Here is a 22,939-nt window from a genome sequence, read left to right as displayed (position 1 = left end):
CATATCTAGGTTCAAATGTCAAAAACAATATATAGTTGCTGCAACAAGTGGGCAACTTAGAAGCTCCTGTGTCCAAAATAATTCGCGCACAGCTGGCTCCATTTCAGAATCCGTCTTCTTCCTGAGCATTACGTTAAAACTCTTGTTTGGGAGATACTAGCCATAGCGGTAGTTTGCATGTTAAGCTAATAGTTCTTGCAACAGGAACTCAAGGGGGGGAAAGGAACATTTATTCAAGCCCTACTGAGTTGAATACCGAACAGATTGGAAGTCTTTTGTAGAAAGTTTAACTGTCTGAAGTGCAGTTCATCCCGCTAAATATAGGATGTTAACTAGCTCACTTAATGTTTTAAAGAAGAACATCTGTTCTGTCACCCTTTAACAATATACCAGTACTTATTAAAGCCGACTGTGATTAATTTGATTTGTCACTCATGTGGATGTCGGTGTTACGTTACTGCTTCCTCTGAACAGACCAGCCATTTGTATGTCATAAAATATTTTATTGTAGTGTGAAGCATCATTAATTTAATATTAATTACAGTAATTAACATTGACATGTAAAAAATAGGAAATAAGGGGGAAATGGGAAATAGGGAAAAGCGAGTGGTGGCTTCCAATTTACAATACCATTGACATTCACATGGTACAAAGGTTTATCCATGAAAATGGCGTAAATGGATGACTCTATGGAAGAGCAGCCCTGTTTGCTTATCATAGATGTAAATAGTTACAAAGGAATTGTGGGAAATCTGGCAGCATCACAATACAGGTGTTAAGCCAAGCAATTTGTATTTTGGCAAAGAGTATATTACATTGGGTTGCTGTGAGTTTTCTGGGCTGTATGACCATGTTCCAGAAGCATTTTCTCCTGACGTTTCGGCCACATCTGTGGCAGGCATCCTCACCTCTGCAGGAGTCTACCATGTACCATGCAGCTCTGGAGAAGTCTACATAGGGACCACGAAACGCAGCATTGCCCAAGGACGAATCAAGGAACATGAAAGGCACTGCAGACTCACTCAGCCAGAGAAAGCAGCCATAGCAGAGCACTGCATGAACCAACCTGGACACAGCATAATATTTGAGAACACATAAATGCTGAACCACTCTCACAACCACCATGTCAGACTACACAGAGAAGGCACAAGCATGTGTACAATTTGAACATAAAGGAGGAAATCATGGAAATGAACAAAATCTGGCTACCCGTATTAAAAAAAAAAACTTTAGAATCACGACAATAAACAATGAACAACACTCTGGAAACAAAGGAATTCCAGACAGAAAACAATCAGGGCCAGCTAACACCTCCCAACAAAAGTTTCCCCCAGGCAGGAAGCAGCCAGGCTTTGAAGCTGCAAGGCTATTCAGTGCTAATCAAGGTGGCCAACTGCAACATTCACACTTGCCTCAAGTAGACAAGAGTTCTTTCTCCCAACCTGGACTTTCCACAGATATAAAAACCTCACTTGCCTAGTTTCCAGTAGACCTCACAGCCTCTGAGGATGCCTGTCATAGATGTGGGTGAAACATCAGGAGAGAATGCTTCTGGAACATGGCCATACAGCTCGAGAAACTCACAGCAGCCCAGTGATTCTGGTCATGAAAGCCTTCGACAACACAGTGTATTGCATAGTTCTCCAATTGTATGGAGTGGAATAAAACAAAATAATAGCGTTCAGATTTTCTAGCATAAGAACAGTGTCGAATATATAGAATTGTAAATCAAGGTGTCTATGAATAAATATGAAGAGATTTTAGTTGTAGAACTCATGCAAAGCAGAACTTTGCTATAAATTTCAATATTTGCTATGGTTCCCAGAGCAAAGAGGAGGAATCTCAGAGAAAGATTACTGCCTTGAAAAGTGGTGAGTGTTGTGGTTCCCTTCAGAATCACTAAATGATCATAGCAATGGAGTCCCTATGGAGTGCCATGTAATAAAACTCTGAAGTTGTCCCAGCAGACATTCTGAGATCAGGAGGAAGGGACCCTGTTTACATCCCACTTGACGAGAAAGACCTTGGCTGAACTCATTATTCTTGAGTGTTTAAGTGCAGATGTCCCCATCCCTCAAGATTTAAGGCTTTAAGAAGAGCTGGGTCTTTCGCCTCCTGTGCCAGCTGGACTCAATATTAGGTTGATTGTTTCCTGAATTCAAGAGAACAAAATCTGGCTAGCTGTATTTAAAAAACTCTACAATCAGTACAGTAAATAAAGAACAATACTCAGAAAACAGGGGAAATCCAGACAAGAAACAATCAAGGCCAGCTAACACCTCCCAACAAAATATTCCCCCAGGCAGGAAACAGACAGGCTTTGAAGTTGCAAAGCCATCCAATGCTAATCAAGCTGGCCAATTGCAACATTCACACTTGCCTCCAACAGACAAGAGTTCTTCCTCTCACCCTGGACCTTCCCCACTTGCTTTGTTTCCGGCAGACCTCACAACCTCTGAGGATGCCTGACATACATGTGGGTGAAATGTCAGGAGGGAATGCTTCTGGAAAATTGCCATATAGCCTGGAAAACCCACAGCAACCCAACATTTGTAGTCATTTTGTATCTTTTAAAATATTTTTTTCCATCCCTACTACAGTCTCCCAGAACATGTCTGCAAAAAATGTGTGCTGCCTTGCCTTGATTTCTTAAACCTTGACAAAAATTATTTTGCTTCATGCACCATACATACCTGTAAAAGAAGAACTATGTAGTTGGGTTTAGGGGTCCAGGGGACACAAAGCATCTTAGGTTTTCAAAAGCAGTCTCAGTCCCCTTTTGTTTCCTATCTAGGACTGCCAGCAAATGCCACGAACATCTGTGCCTGGTATTGACTCTGGGTGCTCCATGGATGGGACAGATCTTTTAATTAAAGCCGGCAGCTCTGAGACGCTCCCGGTGCCTTTGTTTATTAGTATGATAATATGGCCTCCATGTATGAACTTGCATGCATTAAGAGATAAATAATTCATGGCTTAGCAAATAAAGAGATCCTGGGCTCCGCTCACCGGGGTGAGGGATGCGGGGAAGACAGCTGTTGCCAATTATCATTCTCCTCCAACCTCCTGGCTTCCAAATCTCCCCGCTTCCCCACTGTCTGGCCACTTGCAGCTGCCCTTTTAAATCATTCATTATTACTGCTTAAGAGATACTCTGGTGGAAGCCAGCAGAAATCACTTCAGTTGTCACTCTGCGGTCGTTCATTCACCTTTTCGCATCGTTACATCTATAGTAGATATTTTCTCTATATTGCAAGATGGTGCGGAATATTGATTGTTCGATGTCAGTGCTTTCATTGGACTTTTAGAAAGGAAGAGAAAGGCTATACACTCTGGATATTTCAGCCAGGGTTTTATTCTAAAAGCCCTTGGCAATTTGAAAAAGAATTATATTGGTTCAGAGTCATGGCTGAGCTGATTCATTAAGAGCCTCAATTGTCAAACTGCATGAATTTTATAGTGTAGATTTCACCCTTGGAAATAATAATAATAATAATAATAATAATAATAATAATAATAATAATAATAATAATCACCATCTGCCAACTGCAAAAGGCCACCCTACTGGGATCTGCACACATCATCAGAAAATACATCACACAGTCCTAGACACTTGGGAAGTGTTCGACTTGTGGTTTTGCGAAACGAAATCCAGCATATCTATCTCGTTTGCTGTGCCATACAACGTCGTTGTGTTGATAATAATAATAATAATAATAATAATAACAACAACAACAACAACAATGATGGGCAACCTTTTGTATTTGGTGTGTCAAAATTCACCAAAACACCTAGCATGACTTGGGTGGTGTGTCACTTCGAGAAAAAAACCATAATTTCACAATATATATAGTTTAAATAACAAAAATATATAATTGTAATATATAACTGTATTTAATAAATCAAAAACTATTGACTACCATTATTTCCATGTTCAACAATCTATGGTACCTCTTTCAGTTTCCACGCTGGTTTCTCTCTATTGTAGTTTCAATGTAGTCATGAATAATGAATAATATAATAATAATATAATTGTAGTAATATAATAATATACTACAATAATAATAGAATAATAATAGAATGATTATATATATATATATATATATATATATATATATATATATATATAAATGTAATGTGCATAATTCCCATGGAGTAAACAACAAAACCACTGGACCAAATCACACCAAATTTGGTCAAAAAAGACATTAGTCATCCAATCAATCTGCATGCAGCAGTGTGTCAGCAAAAATGGCTAGGTGTGTCAGTGCTGACACGCGTGTCATAGGTTGGCCATCACTGATAATAATAATAATAACATAGCAAAACAACAATAGGAAACAGGCATTGACAAAATTATGATCTGCCAACTGCAAAAGGCCACCCTACTGGGGTCTGCACGCATCATCCGAAAATACATCACACAGTCCTAGACACTTGGGAAGTGTTCGACTTGTGATTTTGTGATACGAAATCCAGCATATCTATTTTGTTTGCTGTGTCATACAATAATAATAACAACTTTATTTTTGTATGCCGCCTCCATCTCCCCCAATGGGGAGTCAGAGCGGTTCACATGGGGACCAAGCCCGATCAATCACATTAAACTTCATAAGGTAATCAGTTATACAACAAGCATCCTAATAAAAACAATTTAAACAGGTTGTAGTTTAAATAAACATCAATAAAAACACAAAATAGTTAACAGTCATCACATGCCAGTAAAAAGTCCAATATAGGACATGAATGGGCAACAATCAAAACTGATAAAAGTGTCTATATCACAATAGAATGTACATAAAAGGCACAAAAAAGGGAAGATGATTCTGAGGTGGCCAAGGGAGGGTGGTGGAAGGTGGTTGTTCGTTTCAAGGCTCTTGCTTATCTAACAGGAGGAAAGCTGATCCAGGACCACTTTGACCAGGAACCACTCTCCAACATTAGTACCAAAAGGGTTACGAATCAGTTTTTTGGTCAGCTTTATTTATTTATTTATTTACAGTATTTATATTCCGCCCTTCTCACCCCAAAGGGGACTCAGGACGGATTACAATGAACACATATATGACAAACATTCAATGCCAACAGACAAACAACATACAGTATAGACAGACACAGAGGCATTTAACATTTTTCCAGCTTCACGATTCCGGCCACAGGGGGAGCTGTTGCTTCACTGTCCAGTAGTGGCTGTACTTCCTCATTCCATTCCTCGTGTTTTGCTGGCAGTTTTATGATGTTGTAAATTAGTTAAATTAGCCTTCCGCATAAAGCGCACCTAAATTTCCCCAATTGACAGATGCAAATGTCTTTCAGGGCTGCATAGGTCAACAGCAAGCCAGGCTATTTAATGGTCGGGGGCTTAACCCGACCCGGGCTTTGAACTCATGACCTCTCGGTCAGTAGTGATTTATTGCAGCTGGTTAGTAGCCAGCTGCGCCACAGCCCGGCGCAGATTCGGTTTGGTTATTTGGGGTGCTGATTCATAAAACTGCATTGGATAGACCACATCAGCTCTAGTTTCTGATACAGAACATATGCCATCTAGTAGTTGCCATCTGCTTGTCCACAGAAAACTGTATTTAATAATCTAGAGCTGATGTGGTCTATCCAATGCTATTTTTTGAATCAGTGCCCTAAAAAAACCCCAGGAACAGGTCAAAAAATGAAGACACCAAGAAAAAAATGTTTTTTTGGTTGGGCTGTGTTATTATCTGTAGTAGTAAAGGTGAGGCCACGGATCATATTTTAGATCTTGCAGACCACAGGTTGGGAATCACTGCACTAGATGGTTTAGATCAGTGGTTCCCAACCTTTGGGCCTCCCAGTGTTTTGGACTTCAACTCCCAGAAATCTCAGCCAGCTTAACAGCTGTTAGAAACTGTGTGAGCTCAAGTCCAAAACACCTAGAGGCCCAAAGGTTGGGAATCACTGGTGTAGATGAAAGACAGTCTCTTTCTCTTATACTGCATGTATTATTTATACAGGAAATCAAATCTGATGGCACTCAGTTAAATATCTATATGAAAAATTAAAAATCATTTCAGGGTGTCCTTTTCTATATTCTCCAGATTATGCTTCATTTACTGCCCATTTCCCCAGTACAGAATACAAAGATCTGCTTGTTAATGAAGAGTCTCTCGTTAACAGGGAATGAGAATCAGAATCACCTTATTAATCAGGAAAAAGAAGTCTAGATGCCATCCCTCACCATCCGTACCATATAAATGAGGAATTTGTCTGAAGTGAAAAATGGAACAAACGCTAATAATATATTTTCTCTGCAAAAGACAGAAAGAGTCTCTTAAATAGACAGAAATCTGAGACCATTTCCGTGACTTTAGTGGGGAATATTGGAAGATTTATATTAGTATAGATGACAGCAAATTTTCCCCCACTTAATACTCCAAACCGTAAGCCCTATTCCAACTGCGGGCATTGTATTGGAGAAAATATGATATGTTGTGCTAGTATTAATAATTTAAAACCACACACAATACCAGTGTAACAAAAATAGAATATCTTGCTCATCAGTGTATTGTCAGAGAGCTGGGGAAAACAAATGCTTTAAGTTTTGCCATAAGGACTGGGGAGAGTGGTTTTTCAGATATTGTTTGACTCCAAACCCATTAATCCCAACAAATATGGCAAGTGAGCATGGATTTCTAATTCAACATTATCTGCCATAGACTTGCCAAGGAGACTTAATGATTGTGTATGCTACTTTGTAATTACTCAGAAATAGTTCACTTTTGTAATGGTGAGTTCTGGTCCACTCAAACAAACCAAACAGAAGCATATTTGCAGTAGGTGTATATTGTATATACATATATGCCTACAAAATTATAATTGCTTTATATCCAGAAAGAAAGAAAAATAGACTACTGGATATAAATTAGCCACAACTTGGATTGCTACAGCTATTGATAAGGTTGGCGCACACATGATTTTGGATCTAGACATCAACCAACCCACTGTTGATCAACGAGCTAATTTTCCAAGCACAACCTGAATCCAGGAATTACATGTGACATCCATCTGTGCAAATACCCAGCATGGTCTTGCAGTTACTAAGGGGTGTAGTATGGCTACCCCACAGTTAGGTGATGCCATGCAGACCACATGAATTTCCCACTGGAACCTCCTAATCAATACCCAATGGACACTGATTACACATTCCAACCATTGCACACAAAGTTGTGACATGTAGCAATACATCACAAGACAAACCAACAATAGGGTGCAAGGATGGATTGAAGCTCAGAGCAAATTGAATCCAAGAGCCAGGATTATACTGTGGTGCCCAACCAAAGTAAAAACACCATTGGGCTTGGACCACCACATCCATCCAGCCAATGGATTCAAACCTTAGTTTTAATCCAATAGCTGTCCTTTTTGTCATCCTCAGCTACTCTTCGCCCAGCCACAAAAAGTGCTGGGAAAAAGTCCAGCCCCGTGGATCCAGCATGGCACCTATCACTCCACTTCCACTTTGCAGTGCAATCAATTTTGCTCCATGAGTCAAACACCATATTTGCCATTGCTTTCGTCTAAAATATAGTCTCTTTGCCAGATCCCTAACCAAGCCTGACCTTGTTTAGCATCCAAGGTCACATTTGAACTGGTGCCTTCAGAGCATTTATGTATGGCCTATCAACAAGTAACTACATAAAAGAGGGGGAAACGTACCTCACTCTTGGCTATGTTTATCTCTTCCGTTGGTTCTTGTTGTTTCTTAGATGAATTGGTGCTCTATATCCAATATTAATGGAGGAGTGTTGTTATTTTTTATGCCTATGTTTATATTCTTTCGTATACCGTACCCTGAATGGAGAGTGGGGAAGGAGATAAGTGTTTGCAATATATGTAAATACAATCCAGATTTTTCCCTGCAGTCTCAGATGTTTAGTTATCTTCTAATACAACTAAATCCAAAGGAGGAAAAGTTCTTCTGTTTAGTAAAAGAGGAGATTTTGTGTTAGGTGGGAATCAGAAAGGCTAATCACATTCTGAAATGTCTTCTGTAGAAAATATAACAGTTATCTAAACCCTTTCTTTTCTTTTACCTGATCATGCCCAGATTATATATAAAAAAGCTGTTCTGTGGGTTAAACACATCAGCACAGTGATCTGGAGTCACTTTAGGTATTTTGGTGCACAGAGAACATTGTCATATACTGCAAACTCCCAAAATGTTCCCATCTCCTACACTGGTGTGCCTCCAGGCAATGGCCTGAAAAAGAGAAGACCATGAAAGCATATTGGTGACAGCAGATTTCACACCCCACATTCTAGGTTTCCGTCATCAAATGACATTCTTTCCTGTGTTTTGACTTTGTGAGTAGGAAAATGTAATGCATCACAGTGGCTCAGATAAAAGCAAGATTGCTGGTGCGTTTGTGTCACTCTGGCTGGATACAGATGTACATGCAAATCAAGGCTTGAACTCTTTCATCAATTTCCCTCCTGCAAATCCCACACGTTGCAGTATGCTTGACATATTGGTCAGCAAAGCAAATGCTAATTCAGTAATCTGATCTGCTCCATTCCTATATCAATTAAATTTCTTTTTTTAAAGCACCATGTGCACATTTAACATCCCACAAGTGTATGCATGTGTGTGTGTGTATACACATACACACACACTCCACTTGCCTCACTGCCAACAGAACCTCTGAAGATGCCAGCCACAGATGCAGGTGAAATATTAGGAACGTTGGCTGGAACATGGCCAAACAGCCCGAAAAACTCACATACACCAATGATTCCGGCCATGAAAGCCTTTGATAATACATATCAAGGAAACTTGACTGTCTATCTAACCCAAGCATGGGTAAACTTCAACTCCTACTGGCTGTTAGGAATTGTGGGAGTTGAAGTCCAAAATACCTGGAGAGCCCAAGTTTGCCAATGCCTGCTCTAACCTAATGGTTGCAGTGGTGGCAGAGGCTTTTTATCACTGCTATTGTCTTTTGTTGTGATTGTTATTTTCAGCAGAAGCTAAATATCCTTATATGCCGTGGATGATGTCCTATTTATGCCAGTCTTCCAAGCAATCAAATCCTTAACAGAATCAGACATCTTGATATAATTTTGGCTGTGTTATTTTTTAATGCAATCTATTTTTTCCTCCTCGTTTCTAGGTCCAAGAGTTCCAATGGTGACTGTCTACAATGTATCTGACAAACAAAGTAAGTAGGGATCTCAAGGGTGCCATTTTGCATTTCACTCTTGGAGAGATGGGGATTTTAGGAAGGAAAAGACTCGCCGCTGAAATTGAAGCTCTTTCTCTCAGTTGTCTGAATAACTGAATTTAGCAAAAGAGGGATTGCACAGTTACAGCAGTTCGATCATGCTTTGACTGCCATGATTTATAAAAATGCACCAGTTGCCTTCTAATTGGGTTGTTGTGTGGTTTCCAGACAGTATGGCCATGTTCCAGAAGTATTCGCTCCTGACGTTTCACCCACATCTATGGCAGGCATCCTCAGAGGTTATGAGATATACAATATACCTCACAACCTCTGAGGATGCCTGCCATAGATGTGGATAAAACGTCAGGAAAGAATACTTCTGAAACATGGCCATACTGCCCGGAAAACACACAACATCCCTGTGATCCTGGCCATGAAAGCCTTTGACAACACATTGCCTTCTAATTTATTGATTCAACCTTTCTGTATTGCAAATGTATACAAATTACACTCACTGTATTTAGGAATAGTGTTTGAACCTGGCTACCAAAATATTTGGAAGCTTGGTAAACCCGTGGTTTTTATACATCTCCCTCTGCTACCTTTTGGAGTGGAAACCAAATATTTGTAAAAGTTCAATGCACACAACTGAAGTAGGGCTGCAGTGGTGGTTATTTCTCACATTAATTGGCTAATTCATTCATTCTTGGGTTTTGTTTAAGTTTCATAGAAGATATACAAGGTATTTAACCTAATACTGGACATTCTGGCACTTTAGACAACTTATTATTTATTTATTTATTTATTTATTTATTTACAGCATTTATATTCCGCCCTTCTCACCCCGAAGAGGACTCAGGGCGGATCACATTACACATATAGGCAAACATTTAATGCCTTTTAACATAGAACAATGACAAGCAAACATAGGCTTCGAGCGGGCCTCAAACTCATGACCTCCTGGTCAGAGTGATTCATTGCAGCTGGTTGCAGCTGGCTTGCTCTCCAGCCTGCGCCACAGCCCAGAGCAACTTCCAAAAGTTTTGATACAGATGCTGGATGTGAAACGTAGACACATACAGGGACAAGGAATCCACCAACTTAAGTTCATTTGAACAAGGCCAGCGGTGAAAGTTGGGGATTTGGGAAAGTAAAATGTGTTTATGTACAAAAGATATAAGAGGGTAAATGAGGCACGCATAGATTTGCTGAATGGCCTCATTTTGCATCTGATTACCTTTTGCCCAATCTTCCGCACGTTAGGCAACTCTCTCTTGGCTCGGTGGATAAAGGGAACCATTGTGAGCGCCTCTTGTTCACGAAGTTCTATTTATTTCATAATGTGAGGCCACATTAAGGGAGAATTCTGCAATGATCAGATAAGTGCAAATCTCACCCAATATTATGGTGTGCTTACATTTAATTAAGAGCGGGCTATTTGTACTGCGCAGACAAGGGTTCCCAGCGGTCCTAAGGCAGGGAAGTAAATTGAGGATTCTCTGGGAGATATGTCAGTCTCCTCTTGTTTCCTCCACTCGTCTCCTGCTTTTCTCTGGATGCAATTATGTGAGCAAATAGAATGGCTTTTCCCGAGTCCCTGCGTGGCCAGCCTCTTTCTGCTGATAAAGCTAATTGTGCAAGCCATAATTAAATAAGGATCCTAACATTTAACCAAACTTAATAGTCTGATGCTTTGGAGCTTTCAGAAGGGTTATGATTTCAATAAAGATGAGGAGAGCCTTTTCAGGAACCCGTCTGAGTGCTCACTGAACCGTTAAACCCACCTGCTGAAATCTCTATGAAAGAAAGCTCATTAATTGGAATTGGCAGGGCTTTGTAACGCAGCCTCTCCTTGCTTAATTCATCGGAGACAAACATGTGGGCCCAGGACATGCTTGCAAGTCCCAGCAAGTACACAAGTATTTATTCCTTTAGTTTGTATGGCAATCCAATCATAGATTATATTCAGAGATGTTTACAGACACTGGGAATGCATCAGTTGGTTTTTTGAAGTTCTGAATGTCAAGTAAGAGTAATAATGCTTTATGGGCATTCTCACACTACAGAATTATGATGGTGTAATTCCATGTGTTGTCGGAGGCTGGACACAGCATATTATTTAAGAACACAGAAATGCTGGACCACTGTAACAACCACCATGTCAGACTACACAGAGAAGCCATTGAAATCCACAAGCAGGTGGACAATTTCAACAGAAAGGAGGAAATTATGAAAATGAACAAAATCTGGCTACTGGTATTTAAAAAATTCTAGAATCAGAACAGTAAATAAAGAACAACACTCTGAAAACAGGGGAATTCTAGGCATGAAACATTCAGGGCCGGCTAACACTTCACAACAAAGGATTCCAGGCAGGAGTCAGTCAGACCTTGAAGTTGCAAGGCTTTTCAATGCTAATAAATGAGATTACTGTAATTACAACATTCACACTTGCCTCCAATAGGCAAAAATTCTTTCTCCCATGCTGGACCTTCAACAGATATATAAACCTCAGTGCCTAGTTTCTAATATATCTCACAACCTCTGAGGATGCTTGCCATAGATGTGGACAAAACATCAGGAGAGAATGCTTCTGGAACATGGCCATACAGCCTAGAAAACTCACAGCAACCCGGTGTAATTTCAGTTTGGAAGCCAGTGTGGTATAATAGTTTGAGCCATTGACTATGGCTTTGGAGACTAAGGTTTAAATCCCCACTCCATCATTAAACTATATAAGTGACTTTCATCAAACCACACTCTTAGAGGAAGTCAAAGTCAAAGCTTGCCAAGAAAACCCCATGATATGGATGAAGAGCCATGTTGTCATGAAGTGATCAGCTGTTGTGGAACAGATGGAGAAAAATAGATTTGGTGACATCACAATTTTTTTCTCATGTATCAATGGACAGATGAAACAGTTAATGGCCTTTTTTAAAAAATATATCTTTCAATAATAAGCATTTCTCATGACATTAGGATAGTGAATTCCCACCAGGGTTTAATTAAGGCTTTAAAGGAGCTATCCAAGGTTCTGAATCCTAGCCTTCGAAATATATTCAGTGCCTTGGATAGTCTCTTTGAAATTACTTTGGGCCCTTGGAATGATCAGCCACCAAAGCATTTTCAAACACAGCTTGCCACAATATCATGGCCATAAAACACAAATAGTAACAGATTTTGTTAAAAAAAATGAGAGCAGTGATGACATGATCCAGAACTGTATTGTGAGGAATGAAATAATGATTTAAAAATAAGCATCAAACAGCTGGTGCATATGTTAGCTGTTTTTCTGAAAGAGCTCCATGTGTGCACAGTTGGGGTGGTGCTTAAGACTGATAGCATTGCACCAGAAATAGTCCCTTTGAGGAAAGTCTCTGATCATACAAACCTAGCCAGTTAGCTTTCTTACAGTCCTGATATTCCAGTATTTAATTCTGTGTTGCGCAAATGTTGTGCTTGTGGTCCCCCCCCCCCCAACCACTCCAGTTTTCCATTATACAAAACATGGTTGCAATTAATCAATGTATAATGAATTAAACTTTTGAAATATTGATTTTTTTTCTACCTTTTCTTTTCAGAACTCTTTGATCTAGAATTAAATGAAAAAGTGCAGAAGACAGTAGCAGAAAGACAGATGCCCATCCGGGACTATGTAGATATGAAAATTCATGATTACAGTAAGTTAAATACAATTTATGATATTTTTGGTTGTGACAGAAGCAACTTGCAAATCGCTTCTAGTGTGAGAGAATGGGCTGTCCACAAAGACGTTGCCCAGGGGATGCCCAGTTGTGTTACCATCCTGCTGGGAGGCTTCTCTCATGTCTCTGCAAGCTGGAGCTGACAGATGGGAGCTCACCCCATCTCACGGATTTGAACCAACAACCTTCAGGTCAGCAACCCAGCCTTCAGGTCAGCAGTCTAGCCAGCACGAGGGTTTAACCCATTGTGCCACCGCGGCTGCTGTTATGATATGGCCACTGAGCTCAGGAACATTTTAGAATTAAACTAATAGGTCAAATTTGGGATTGCATATAAAGGTATAGCATTTGAAAGTTTTTTTGTTTTTGTTTTTTGTTTTGTAGAAATAGATGTGTTAACACTGATTTGATTGCCCAGAAACAATTTAAAATGTGACCAAAGTATGCTTCAAAGATTCAGTTTTTTGTCAGAGCCATAGAAGGAAGGAATTTCTAAGTTCTCACCTCTCTTCTTGCATGTTCCTTGCAAAATCTTGATTGCCCCTCTATAGATGTTATTTGAGAGTTTTTTTAAACTCTAGCACAGGAAATCAGGGTTTGGAAGATTTACTTTTTGGGGAGTTGTTATTTTGAAAAAATAACGTTTCCAAGCTGTGCATGAAATTCAATCATATACAGGCAGCCCCCAAATTTGAACAAGATAGGTTCTGTAGGTTTGTCCTTAAATTGAATTTTTATGTAAGTTGAGACAGGTATGTTTTTTAAGTGTAACTCCAACCAAAACATTTATATTTTATCTTTGGATGGCATAGGGAAGATGTTTGTTTTGATATCTGTGTCCAAGGTGTTTGTTTTGCTATTTGTGACCATGTTCAGAAGGTTTCATCTCACTATCTGTCCCTGTGAGAATTGGATTCTGTAAAATCTGGATTGCTGTGGAAACAAAGATTGGTGATAAATCTTCAATGGAGACTACTTTTCCCCATGATAATAACTCTTCCAGGAGTGGATTTCTCTTCCAAGGGGTAAATTTCCCTCACTCTGCCAGATTGCTGCACGGCCTCATCAAATTACAAAACCTGGGATTCCACTGATGGAGCCATGGCAATTAAAATGGGATCATGGGGCTAATTAAAAGGGTCACAAATATAAACCAGCAGTAACACCATAACCATATCTCACTTGCTCCGTTTCTGCTGCAATCTCATCTACCTCATTGTTTTGTATACTTTTGAGCCCAAAGTCTGCCGTGTCCTGGGACTAATGATCCCATCAGCCATCCATTAGCCTGTCTGATGGAATAATTAATTAGGCAAAAGTATTGTGAAAAGATTGCCAAGCGAGCCACTTACACACATTGACTCCTCTTGCTATTAACAGGCCTGAAAATGCTGCTAAAGCTATATTTAATTGCTATTCTTTGGGGGTAATTGGAAAGGTGGTTAACATTTTGGAAACAAATGAAGTCATGAAGAGACTCCTTCCGCAACTTATTTATGCAAGTGCACCAAGACACATTCAGGGAAAAGCAAAGCCTGGGTTAATGTAGTTCTAGGGCAGACCTTCCTTCTGCTGGCAGTTCCCAGAAATGTTCCCTTTAACTTGATCCATCCAATTACATCTTTTAACCAATATTTTATTCTGTGAGTCAAGGCAGGTTGCAATCAAACCCTCAGAGTTTGACATGCACAGTGAGGACCCTTTGTTTTAAAACCCCCACGGCAAGGGTTTTTCATTCTGCTGCTCACCATGGGGCATTCTCATTTCACGTTGCGCCTTCCTTCCCATTTCTCTCTCCCCTGGGCCTCCAAAATATTGGTTTGCCGCACTAGGCTACTCATCCACCTGCCTAAAGGGAGAAATTATACATATCAGCAGCCACTAATTGCATGCTTGATACACGACTGTGCCTCTTATAGTGCCCTTGTGCTGGATCTCTTGTCATCCTTGCTATTACATTGCCAGCCTTGTCTTTGGAAGTATATATTCTGCTAGCATGTAATTTGCCAGCCTATTTTGTCAAACGTCATTTCATCCCCATTGAGTTCCAGCTCATGCACAGTTCACACTGCTCTCTTCTCTTGTTGCCTTTAACTAGAGTTGCTGATTCAAGTCTCCAAGCCAGCGATCTTCACTGAAAACATGCACTACCCATTGCTTCTCGTTGTGTGAGTAATTTTATCCATTTTCTTGGTGTATACAAACACCCAACTGAGACTGCACTTTGCTTGTCACTCAGAGAAATGTCTCATGTGGGAAGGTCTGGGCTTTGGAAACTAACTACAACTGCGATTCTATTTTGTGGTCTACATTGTGGCCCGGGCTGTGGCACAGGTGGGAGAGCAAGCCAGCTGCAATTAACTGCAATGAATCACTCTGACCAGGAGGTCATGAGTTCGAGGCCCCTCGGAGCCTATGTTTGTTTGTCTTTGTTCTATGTTAAAAGGCATTGAATGTTTGCCTATATGTGTAATGTGATCTGCCCTGAGTCCCCTTCGGGCTGGGAAGGGCAGAATAGAAATGCTGTAAATAAATAAATAAATAAATTGAGTAACATTGTACACTTAGCTGTGTAGCAGAGGAGCTATGCATCTATCCTAGTGAATTGCAAAGATGCAAAAATGCCCAATGCATAGTTGGCTGTATTGATGCAAATTGGCACTCTCTAGCTGGTGTCCTGAAAGATCAGACACTAGCAATGCACATTGGCACTGCCTACCATTGCCTTCATGAGCATCAGCCTTTACTGATGAGCATTGGCAATCCCTTGCCACTGTCCTGATGCACAACACTTACTTCATTGGCTCCTTTGGTAATAAACTCATAACATCCCCTTGTGAAACTCTTCTGAACTATTTCTGGCAGATACAAGTCCACCCTGAATTCCAGCATATAATTCCTAGGTCTATCTACCTCAGTATTGTCAGCTTTGATTAACAACAGCTCTTTAGGATTTAGGAATGATTTCAATCTGAAGGAAGATTATTTTGGCCAACCCCCTCCAACTCTTCCTAGATGTGACCTCAAAGCTTTGCAAAGCAAGCAAGGCTAAAAAGAGAGGACATCAAAGAACGTGGTGGTGATGTTTTGCATTGCTTTGGCTTTCCTTTCTCTTGGCAAGCTGAAGGGAGAGTGGTGACATTGCTGGAGTATTCCAAAATGTCACCCTGAAGCTTGCTGGAAGGGAGGACAAAAGCTCTGCCGTGAAGCCTGCAGTTACATCACATCGGGACGATCTCTGGGGAAATGTGTTTCATTATACAAGTGCTTGAGGAAGATTGCTACTCATCAAGCTAACAACACTTGATTAGGCCGGCTCCGAATGAGGATGCGCTGCTGGGGTGTGTGCGTTGAACGAATGCAAATGAGCCAAGTCACACACGAGGAGAAGGAACGAAATGTTACACTCACAGCACAGAGCCAAGCTGGAAGGAAATTTCTTGTCTCACTGCCAAAGGGATAGGAATAGGCTAAGAATGTGTAGCTTGGATGCCTTTATGATCTCCTTGTTCTTTTCTCCTTGCAAACTATTCTAGCCAAACTCCCTATCCTTTCTTGCAGCTTTTATGTGGCTTCTTACAGGAATATGCATTTGGTTGCCAGCCAGTCAAAATATTTCACTTTCTGAGGAAATTGGGGTCGGAGCAGCAGCAAACTGAAATAGAAGCCGAATCTTGTTTAAATAAGATTGGTTCCTCATTGTCCTTAAAGGACAACAGAATGGTTTAGAGTAATTTTTCTCATTCTCACTGACATAGAAAACCAGAAATTATTTTTTTCCAGTACATTAGGGTTTGGTACCATATTTGTGCACATTGGCTACAACTGCTTCTTCTACTCTTGGAAACTGTCCGATGGTTTGTGGAACATCAGTCAGGGACCCTTACTGTGAGCAGCACTGGTTTGGAGCTGTGGTCACCAATATTTGGTCTTTCAAATGTCCAAGGCACCAGCTCCCAAATTTCTGAGGATTGGCCATATTGTCTGGAACCTCTGGAGACTGGAGTCTAAAGCACTTGGAGGTCCAGGATTTGAAGTCATTAGTTTAAGGCAGTGCTGTTCAACATGGTAGTCCATGGATCAGTACTGATCTGTGAAGTCCAGGGCAGACATTTCCATCATAGAAAGAAACATTTGTAGTAAATCTGAACAAATACGGTGCAGTTTAGGATTCAGGAGGAAAATATCTTGTCAAACAGCTTAGGAATTACTTGTTTAGAGTACTGCTATTGAAAGTGGTACCAGTTCGCCAGCCATTGTTTGCTGGTCCATAGCAAATTTCCAAGAAACAATGAAAATATTATAATGATATGGCAGAAACATGACATTGGGTTTTGACCCATTGGGTGGAAATTGTTGGTCTAACAAGATATGTTTAGAAGCATTGGTTAGAAGTGTGAAAGCAAGCCATGTGATGAATACTGCTTTTTCTTACATTCAAAGGGAAGCCTAAGTAACTCAAGAAGATTGGTTGCCATCTAAGGCAGTGGTCTCACTTTGTCTTTGTTGGCCCTTAGAGCCCCTGAGTTACAGGGAGCACACAACCCCCTGTTACACCAGCTCTGCTGGCTGCCAATCTGCTACCAAGCACAATTCAAAGTGCTGTCTTTAGCCTATAAAGCCCTAAATGTACAGCTTACCTGTCTGAATGTATCTCCCTCTATGAACCATCTCAGAGATTAAGATCATCTAGGAGGCCCTGCTCTTGGTCCCACCACCTTCGTAGGTGCAATTGGTGGGGACAAGAGACGGGGCCTTCTCAGTGGTGGCCCCTCGATTATGGAACTTCCTCCCCAGTGAGATCAGATCAGCCTCTTCTCTCCTGACCTTCAGGAAAAAACTCAAGATGTGACTTTGGGACCAAGATTTTGATAAGTAATTTGGGGCAGTGCAATATGTCACTATGAATCAATGTGATTGACAAATGGAACGGCCCTGGATTATGTTTTGGATGGTGTGATTTTAATTGATGTTTTAATAATTCATGTTGTAATCATTAGTTTTAATTGTAATTGTTTATTTGATATATGTGTGTATGGCATGAAATTGCTGCCTGTTGTAAGGCTGCCTTGAGTCCCCTCAGAGATTGAGAAAGGCGAGATATGAATATGATAAATAAATAAATAAAATACATTAGTTTACAGTGCTAGTTTAACCTTTAAAGTCATACATCAGGTGGGAATTGCATGGTTCTCGATATGGTGTTAATCTGCAGCTCCTAGCAATCCCAGACAGCAAAGCCAATGCAGAGTGATGCCAGAAGTTACAGTTAGACAGCATTTGATGGGCACATGATTCCTAGAAGTATCTGCTGTCTAGAATATGAGGGTTGTTAAGTGAATTATATTCATGGGAAGAAGGGCCTTTTTAGTGTGACTCCATTCCCTCCTGATCTAATTGTCCAGAAGATTAAAAGCTTTAAACTCTCCGTATTTGCAGGAAAAGATGCCAGTTTGATTAGATCTTAGCTAGGTTCTGGGTAACGTTGGGAGGCATACACTTAACATTAACAGCACATTTCCCTTCAAGTACTTGGCTCTTGGTGTTAAAACGCACCTGGTAAAAATAAGTGGTAGAGCGTCTTGCAATATTTAGAAGAACAATTAAAGTAATTTCCTCTTAACCAAAGAGTGTCATACTTGCACAATATTTTAGAAAAAGACTCCTGCTAAATTTTAAAGCAAAATCTTTTAAAAGTAAGTTTGTTTAAACGCTGTGATAGCATCAGTATAAAAGAAAGAGCATTTAAAAAGCAAAGCGTTTTATTTGCTTCTCTAATTTAAAATGCAACACAAGCCTTTTTTTCTATTTACCTATCAATTTAGTATTAAGTACCACTAGTTGTTCAAACCTTCAAAAGCTCAAAACGCAGACAAGCTTTTATGATACACTATGTCATAATGATGATGTTTAAAGGAGGCGCTTTGATAGACAGCTACATGCCTTTTATTGTAATTTGGTTTTGTTTCCTCCCTTGGGGCACTTTTTCAGGGTGAAGAGAGATAGCAATGGAAAATAATGGAGTGAAATTACTTCTGACAATCATGCTGGCTTTCCTAGAGACGCCATCCATTGTCTTTCAAAATCTGAAGCAGGTCATCTGCATTTTTCTTAGTGTGGCCTGTGGCTAGAGCTGCCCTAAAGAAATTAAAACCTGACAGCTTGGCTTGACAAGGAAGCATGTTAAGAATCCCTCAGTATTGCTTTAAATGTATCTGTGTTGCAGCATCTGTGCAAAAGAACAGATAAGCCTGACTCTTACCATAAAATGTCAATGCTTGTTATGCAGCCACAAGAGAAAAGTGGGCTTCCTAAAGTAGGCAACTGGGAGAACCTCTAAGTTCCTGGCATTTCTGTAAAACAGAGATGTTATTCTTCACGAAATTTCTTTGCAAATATAACAATGAGTAGTTTCAGCAATAGATCTCCATAGCAGGGAAGTATTTAGAAACCATGCACACTGTCCACAATCTATGATTGTTCTGTACAACCTCTGAGGATGCCTGCCATAGATGTGGGAAAAATATCAGGAGAGAATGCTTCTGGGACATGGCCATACAGCCTGGAAAACTCACAGCAACCCAGTGATTCCGGCCATGAAAGCCTTCGACATCGTATTCTGTACAAAATTTGCACATGCTTGTTTTGCAGAGAAAACACAATTTCCTGCATGGGAAACAACAGTTTTGCATGGAAAACAATATTACGATGCAGAAGTATTGTGTCCGGAAATTCTGTTTTCAGTGTCAGAGATGCTATTTACTGTGCACATTAATTATGTGCTAATTTTATGCAGAACAATTCCCCATGCAGTTTAGTCTGCAAATGGAACATTGTCTGAGCAAGAATTAATATTTCTGGCTTGAAATTGTTCATGCAGAAAATGCTGTTTTCTGCACAGAGTGTGCTGTTTTCTACACAAAACAACCATTTGCAAAGTTTGCACAGAAAAAAATCCAAAACTGTGAAATTTTCATTCAGTCCAGGATTCTTCTCATCAGAGTTTATCAACACTTGAAAATACAGTAGAGTCTCACTTATCCAAGCCTCGCTTATCCAAGCTTCTGGATAATCCAAGCCATTTTTGTAGTCAATGTTTTCAATATATCGTGATATTTTGGTTCTAAATTCGTAAATACAGTAATTGCAACATAACATTACTGCATATTGAACTACCTTTTCTGTCAAATTTGTTGTATAACATGATGTTTTGGTGCTTAATTTGTAAAATCATAACTTAATTTGATGTTTAATAGGCTTTTCCTTAATCCCTCCTTATTATCCAAGATATTTGCTTATCCAAGCTTCTGCTGGCCCATTTAGCTTGGATAAGTGAGACTCTACTGTGTGTGTGTGGATATATATATATATATATATATATATATATATATATACAGACACATACACACACACACATATATATACAGTAGAGTCTCACTTATCCAACATAAAAGGGCCAGCAGAATGTTGGATAAGCGAATATGTTGGATAATAAGGAGGCATTAAGGAAAAGCCTATTAAATATCAAATTAGGTTATGATTTTACAAATGAAGCACCAAAACATCATGTTAGACAACAAATGTGGCAGAAAACGTAGTTCAATATGCAGTAATGCTATGTAGTAAGTACTGTATTTATGAATTTAGCACCAAAATATCACGATATATTGAAAACATTGACTACAAAAATGTGTTGGATAATACAGAACGTTGGATAAGCGAGTGTTGGATAAGTGAGACTCTACTGTATATGGATTTTTTTTCTATTTCTGGTGCATAATTACTTTAGTTTTTTTTCTATGTCAGCCAGTGGAGACTCCATGTCAACTACCATCATGGGAGAACACAAGATTCCCTCCTTCTGGGGTGGTTTGGAGGTCTAAAGGACAGGGAACCCAAGATCACTCATACAAATAAGTAATATAAGAAATAGTTCCGATTATTTACCCTCCTTGTTCAGTGATATCTACTTTGGCTGGAAGTGGTGCCTATAAGCTCTCTGGGAATTGCCTCTCTTTTATCATCTGCTACTCAGTCTTTTAACTAGAGGTACCAGGAATTGAATCTAGAACCTGCATGCAAAGTATGTCAGTAGTAATGCCAGCTGGAGAATTCCGGGAGTTATTGTCCAAAAATAGCACTTTTCAGGACCCTGTCTGTGTGTGCTTCATCACCAAACTACAATCCTTCTCTTCACATTGGTTTGACTTGCTCATCATCCTATTCTATCCATAGATATGAAATGATGAGATTCTTTTGTTTGTTCCTTTTTCAGTGATGGAACACCTGGCACGCAGAGTGTAACAGACAAATTTGAAGTGAACTGGGAAAGCGTCATGGTCAGTTCTCATGGTGCCATTGTGATGAAGTTTGATGGCCGTGGAAGTGGATTCCAAGGGACCAAGCTGCTCCATGACATTAAAAGAAAGCTGGGCCTTTTCGAAGAGAAGGACCAAACAGAAGCTGTCCGGTGAATGCCATAGTCGTTTTGCAACAAAATTCTGTTTGCAATTGTATTTTTTTTTTCAAATAATGGCCTTTTGACAGATACTTACATTGTTATAATCTGATTTACAATTACATAAAGGTGAATTGCGATGTTGTATAATTTCAGGGAGGGAGAAGAAGCATAGCTACACTTCTAGGACCATTGCACAAATGCAGCCAGCAATATGCTCATTGCACAAATGTACTGATTCACATTGGGATACATTGTAAATCAGTGTCAAACAACTTGCACAGTTCTCCATTGTGCATCACTACAATTTATTATAGGAATAGTTAGGTTATATATCATGTCCACAATGTAAATCCATCAGCATAAGGCAGTGTTTCCCAACCTTTGGGCCTCCAGGTGTTTTGGACTTCAGCTCCCACACTTCCTAACAGCTGGTAAGCTGGCTGGGATTTCTGGAAGTTGAAATCCAAAACACCTGGAGGCCCAAAGGTTGGGAACCACTGGCATAAGGTTACATATCATAGCCTCCGGTGCAGGATCTCAGCAGAACTTGGAAAATCTGCTCTTGACTACAATTTCCTGAAATTTGAATGTTCATTTTGGGGAGCTGTAATCCAAAAAAGAGTATTTTCCTCCCAAAATCATTTCTACTTTTCCAAAAACAATATGGACAATTCAAGATAACTAATCAACTCAAGATGCCTTCCTGGTGCCCAACATCAATTCGACTATGGTCTCAATTCTCCTCAGTCAGCATGTCTGGGGTTGATGGGAGTTGTGGTGCAAACACATCTTGAGGTGGCCGGATTGGAAAAGGTTCAGTTCATGCATGACAACAAGCAAATTATTCATCTGATAATTTTACCAGTACATGAAATTTGGGCAGCATTAGCATTACTATCTGCCAGCTGCTATATTTAAGGCAACTCATTAGAATAATTAAGTCTTCTTTGTTTTTCCTGTAGGAAAATGCTGCAAAACACATTTATTGACAATTCCCGAGTTGGTGTGTTTGGAAAGGTGAGTTCCTTTGAAATCACTTCTTTCAACTCTAGTTTGCTTAAGGATTGAGATCTATATCTTGAAAGATTGACTGTGTCTGACTAAGATTTATTATGGATGCTTGTTGCTTCAAAGGATGAGGGCTCAGATGTTTTTAATCACAATGTCAGTCTTCATTTTCTTATAACTCCCATTTTGAAAGAGAAGCATACTGCTTGTTTCTTAGAAGGTTTCTCACTGAGAATTTTCCATTATCATCTTTCTTTCTAATGTTAGTTCTCAGGATCCTGGGATACAGATGCCATACTGTATTTAGTTTTAAGCCAAGGGTGATGGAGATGACTGCAGTAAGAACCCTGCAATGTACCATTAGAGAACAATAATACCAATAGAGAACAGTAAAAAAAAACTTGGAGTATCTAGAACTCCACGTCTGCTTTTGAAATGCTGAAATGCTGCATCAGACTTCAAAGCTATGAAAACATAGCTTGATAGCTATAACTTCCACCCCAAACCTGGATGACACACCCCTGTCGCCCACCCTTGACCATTTTCATGTTGCTGTCAAGTGTTGCAATATT

General features: G+C 39.8%; 1 protein-coding gene across 6 annotated transcripts in view; it reads left to right on the top strand.

The window, feature by feature from the left end:
* The window catches only part of dpp6 (dipeptidyl peptidase like 6), a 557,184-nt gene that overhangs the window by 523,083 nt on the left and 11,162 nt on the right, over positions 1-22,939 (top strand). For all 6 annotated transcript variants that reach the window (XM_062984637.1, XM_062984639.1, XM_062984636.1 and 3 more), the window contains exons 17-21: positions 9,144-9,191; positions 12,776-12,874; positions 14,997-15,066; positions 21,174-21,368; positions 22,322-22,376. In XM_062984637.1, coding sequence (XP_062840707.1) covers positions 9,144-9,191; positions 12,776-12,874; positions 14,997-15,066; positions 21,174-21,368; positions 22,322-22,376 — 467 coding nt within the window. The remainder of the gene's footprint in view (positions 1-9,143; positions 9,192-12,775; positions 12,875-14,996; positions 15,067-21,173; positions 21,369-22,321; positions 22,377-22,939) is intronic.

Source organism: Anolis carolinensis, chromosome 6, assembly GCF_035594765.1.
Source record: "Anolis carolinensis isolate JA03-04 chromosome 6, rAnoCar3.1.pri, whole genome shotgun sequence".
Lineage (NCBI taxonomy): Eukaryota > Metazoa > Chordata > Lepidosauria > Squamata > Dactyloidae > Anolis > Anolis carolinensis.
This window is presented reverse-complemented; position numbering and strand designations above follow the sequence as displayed.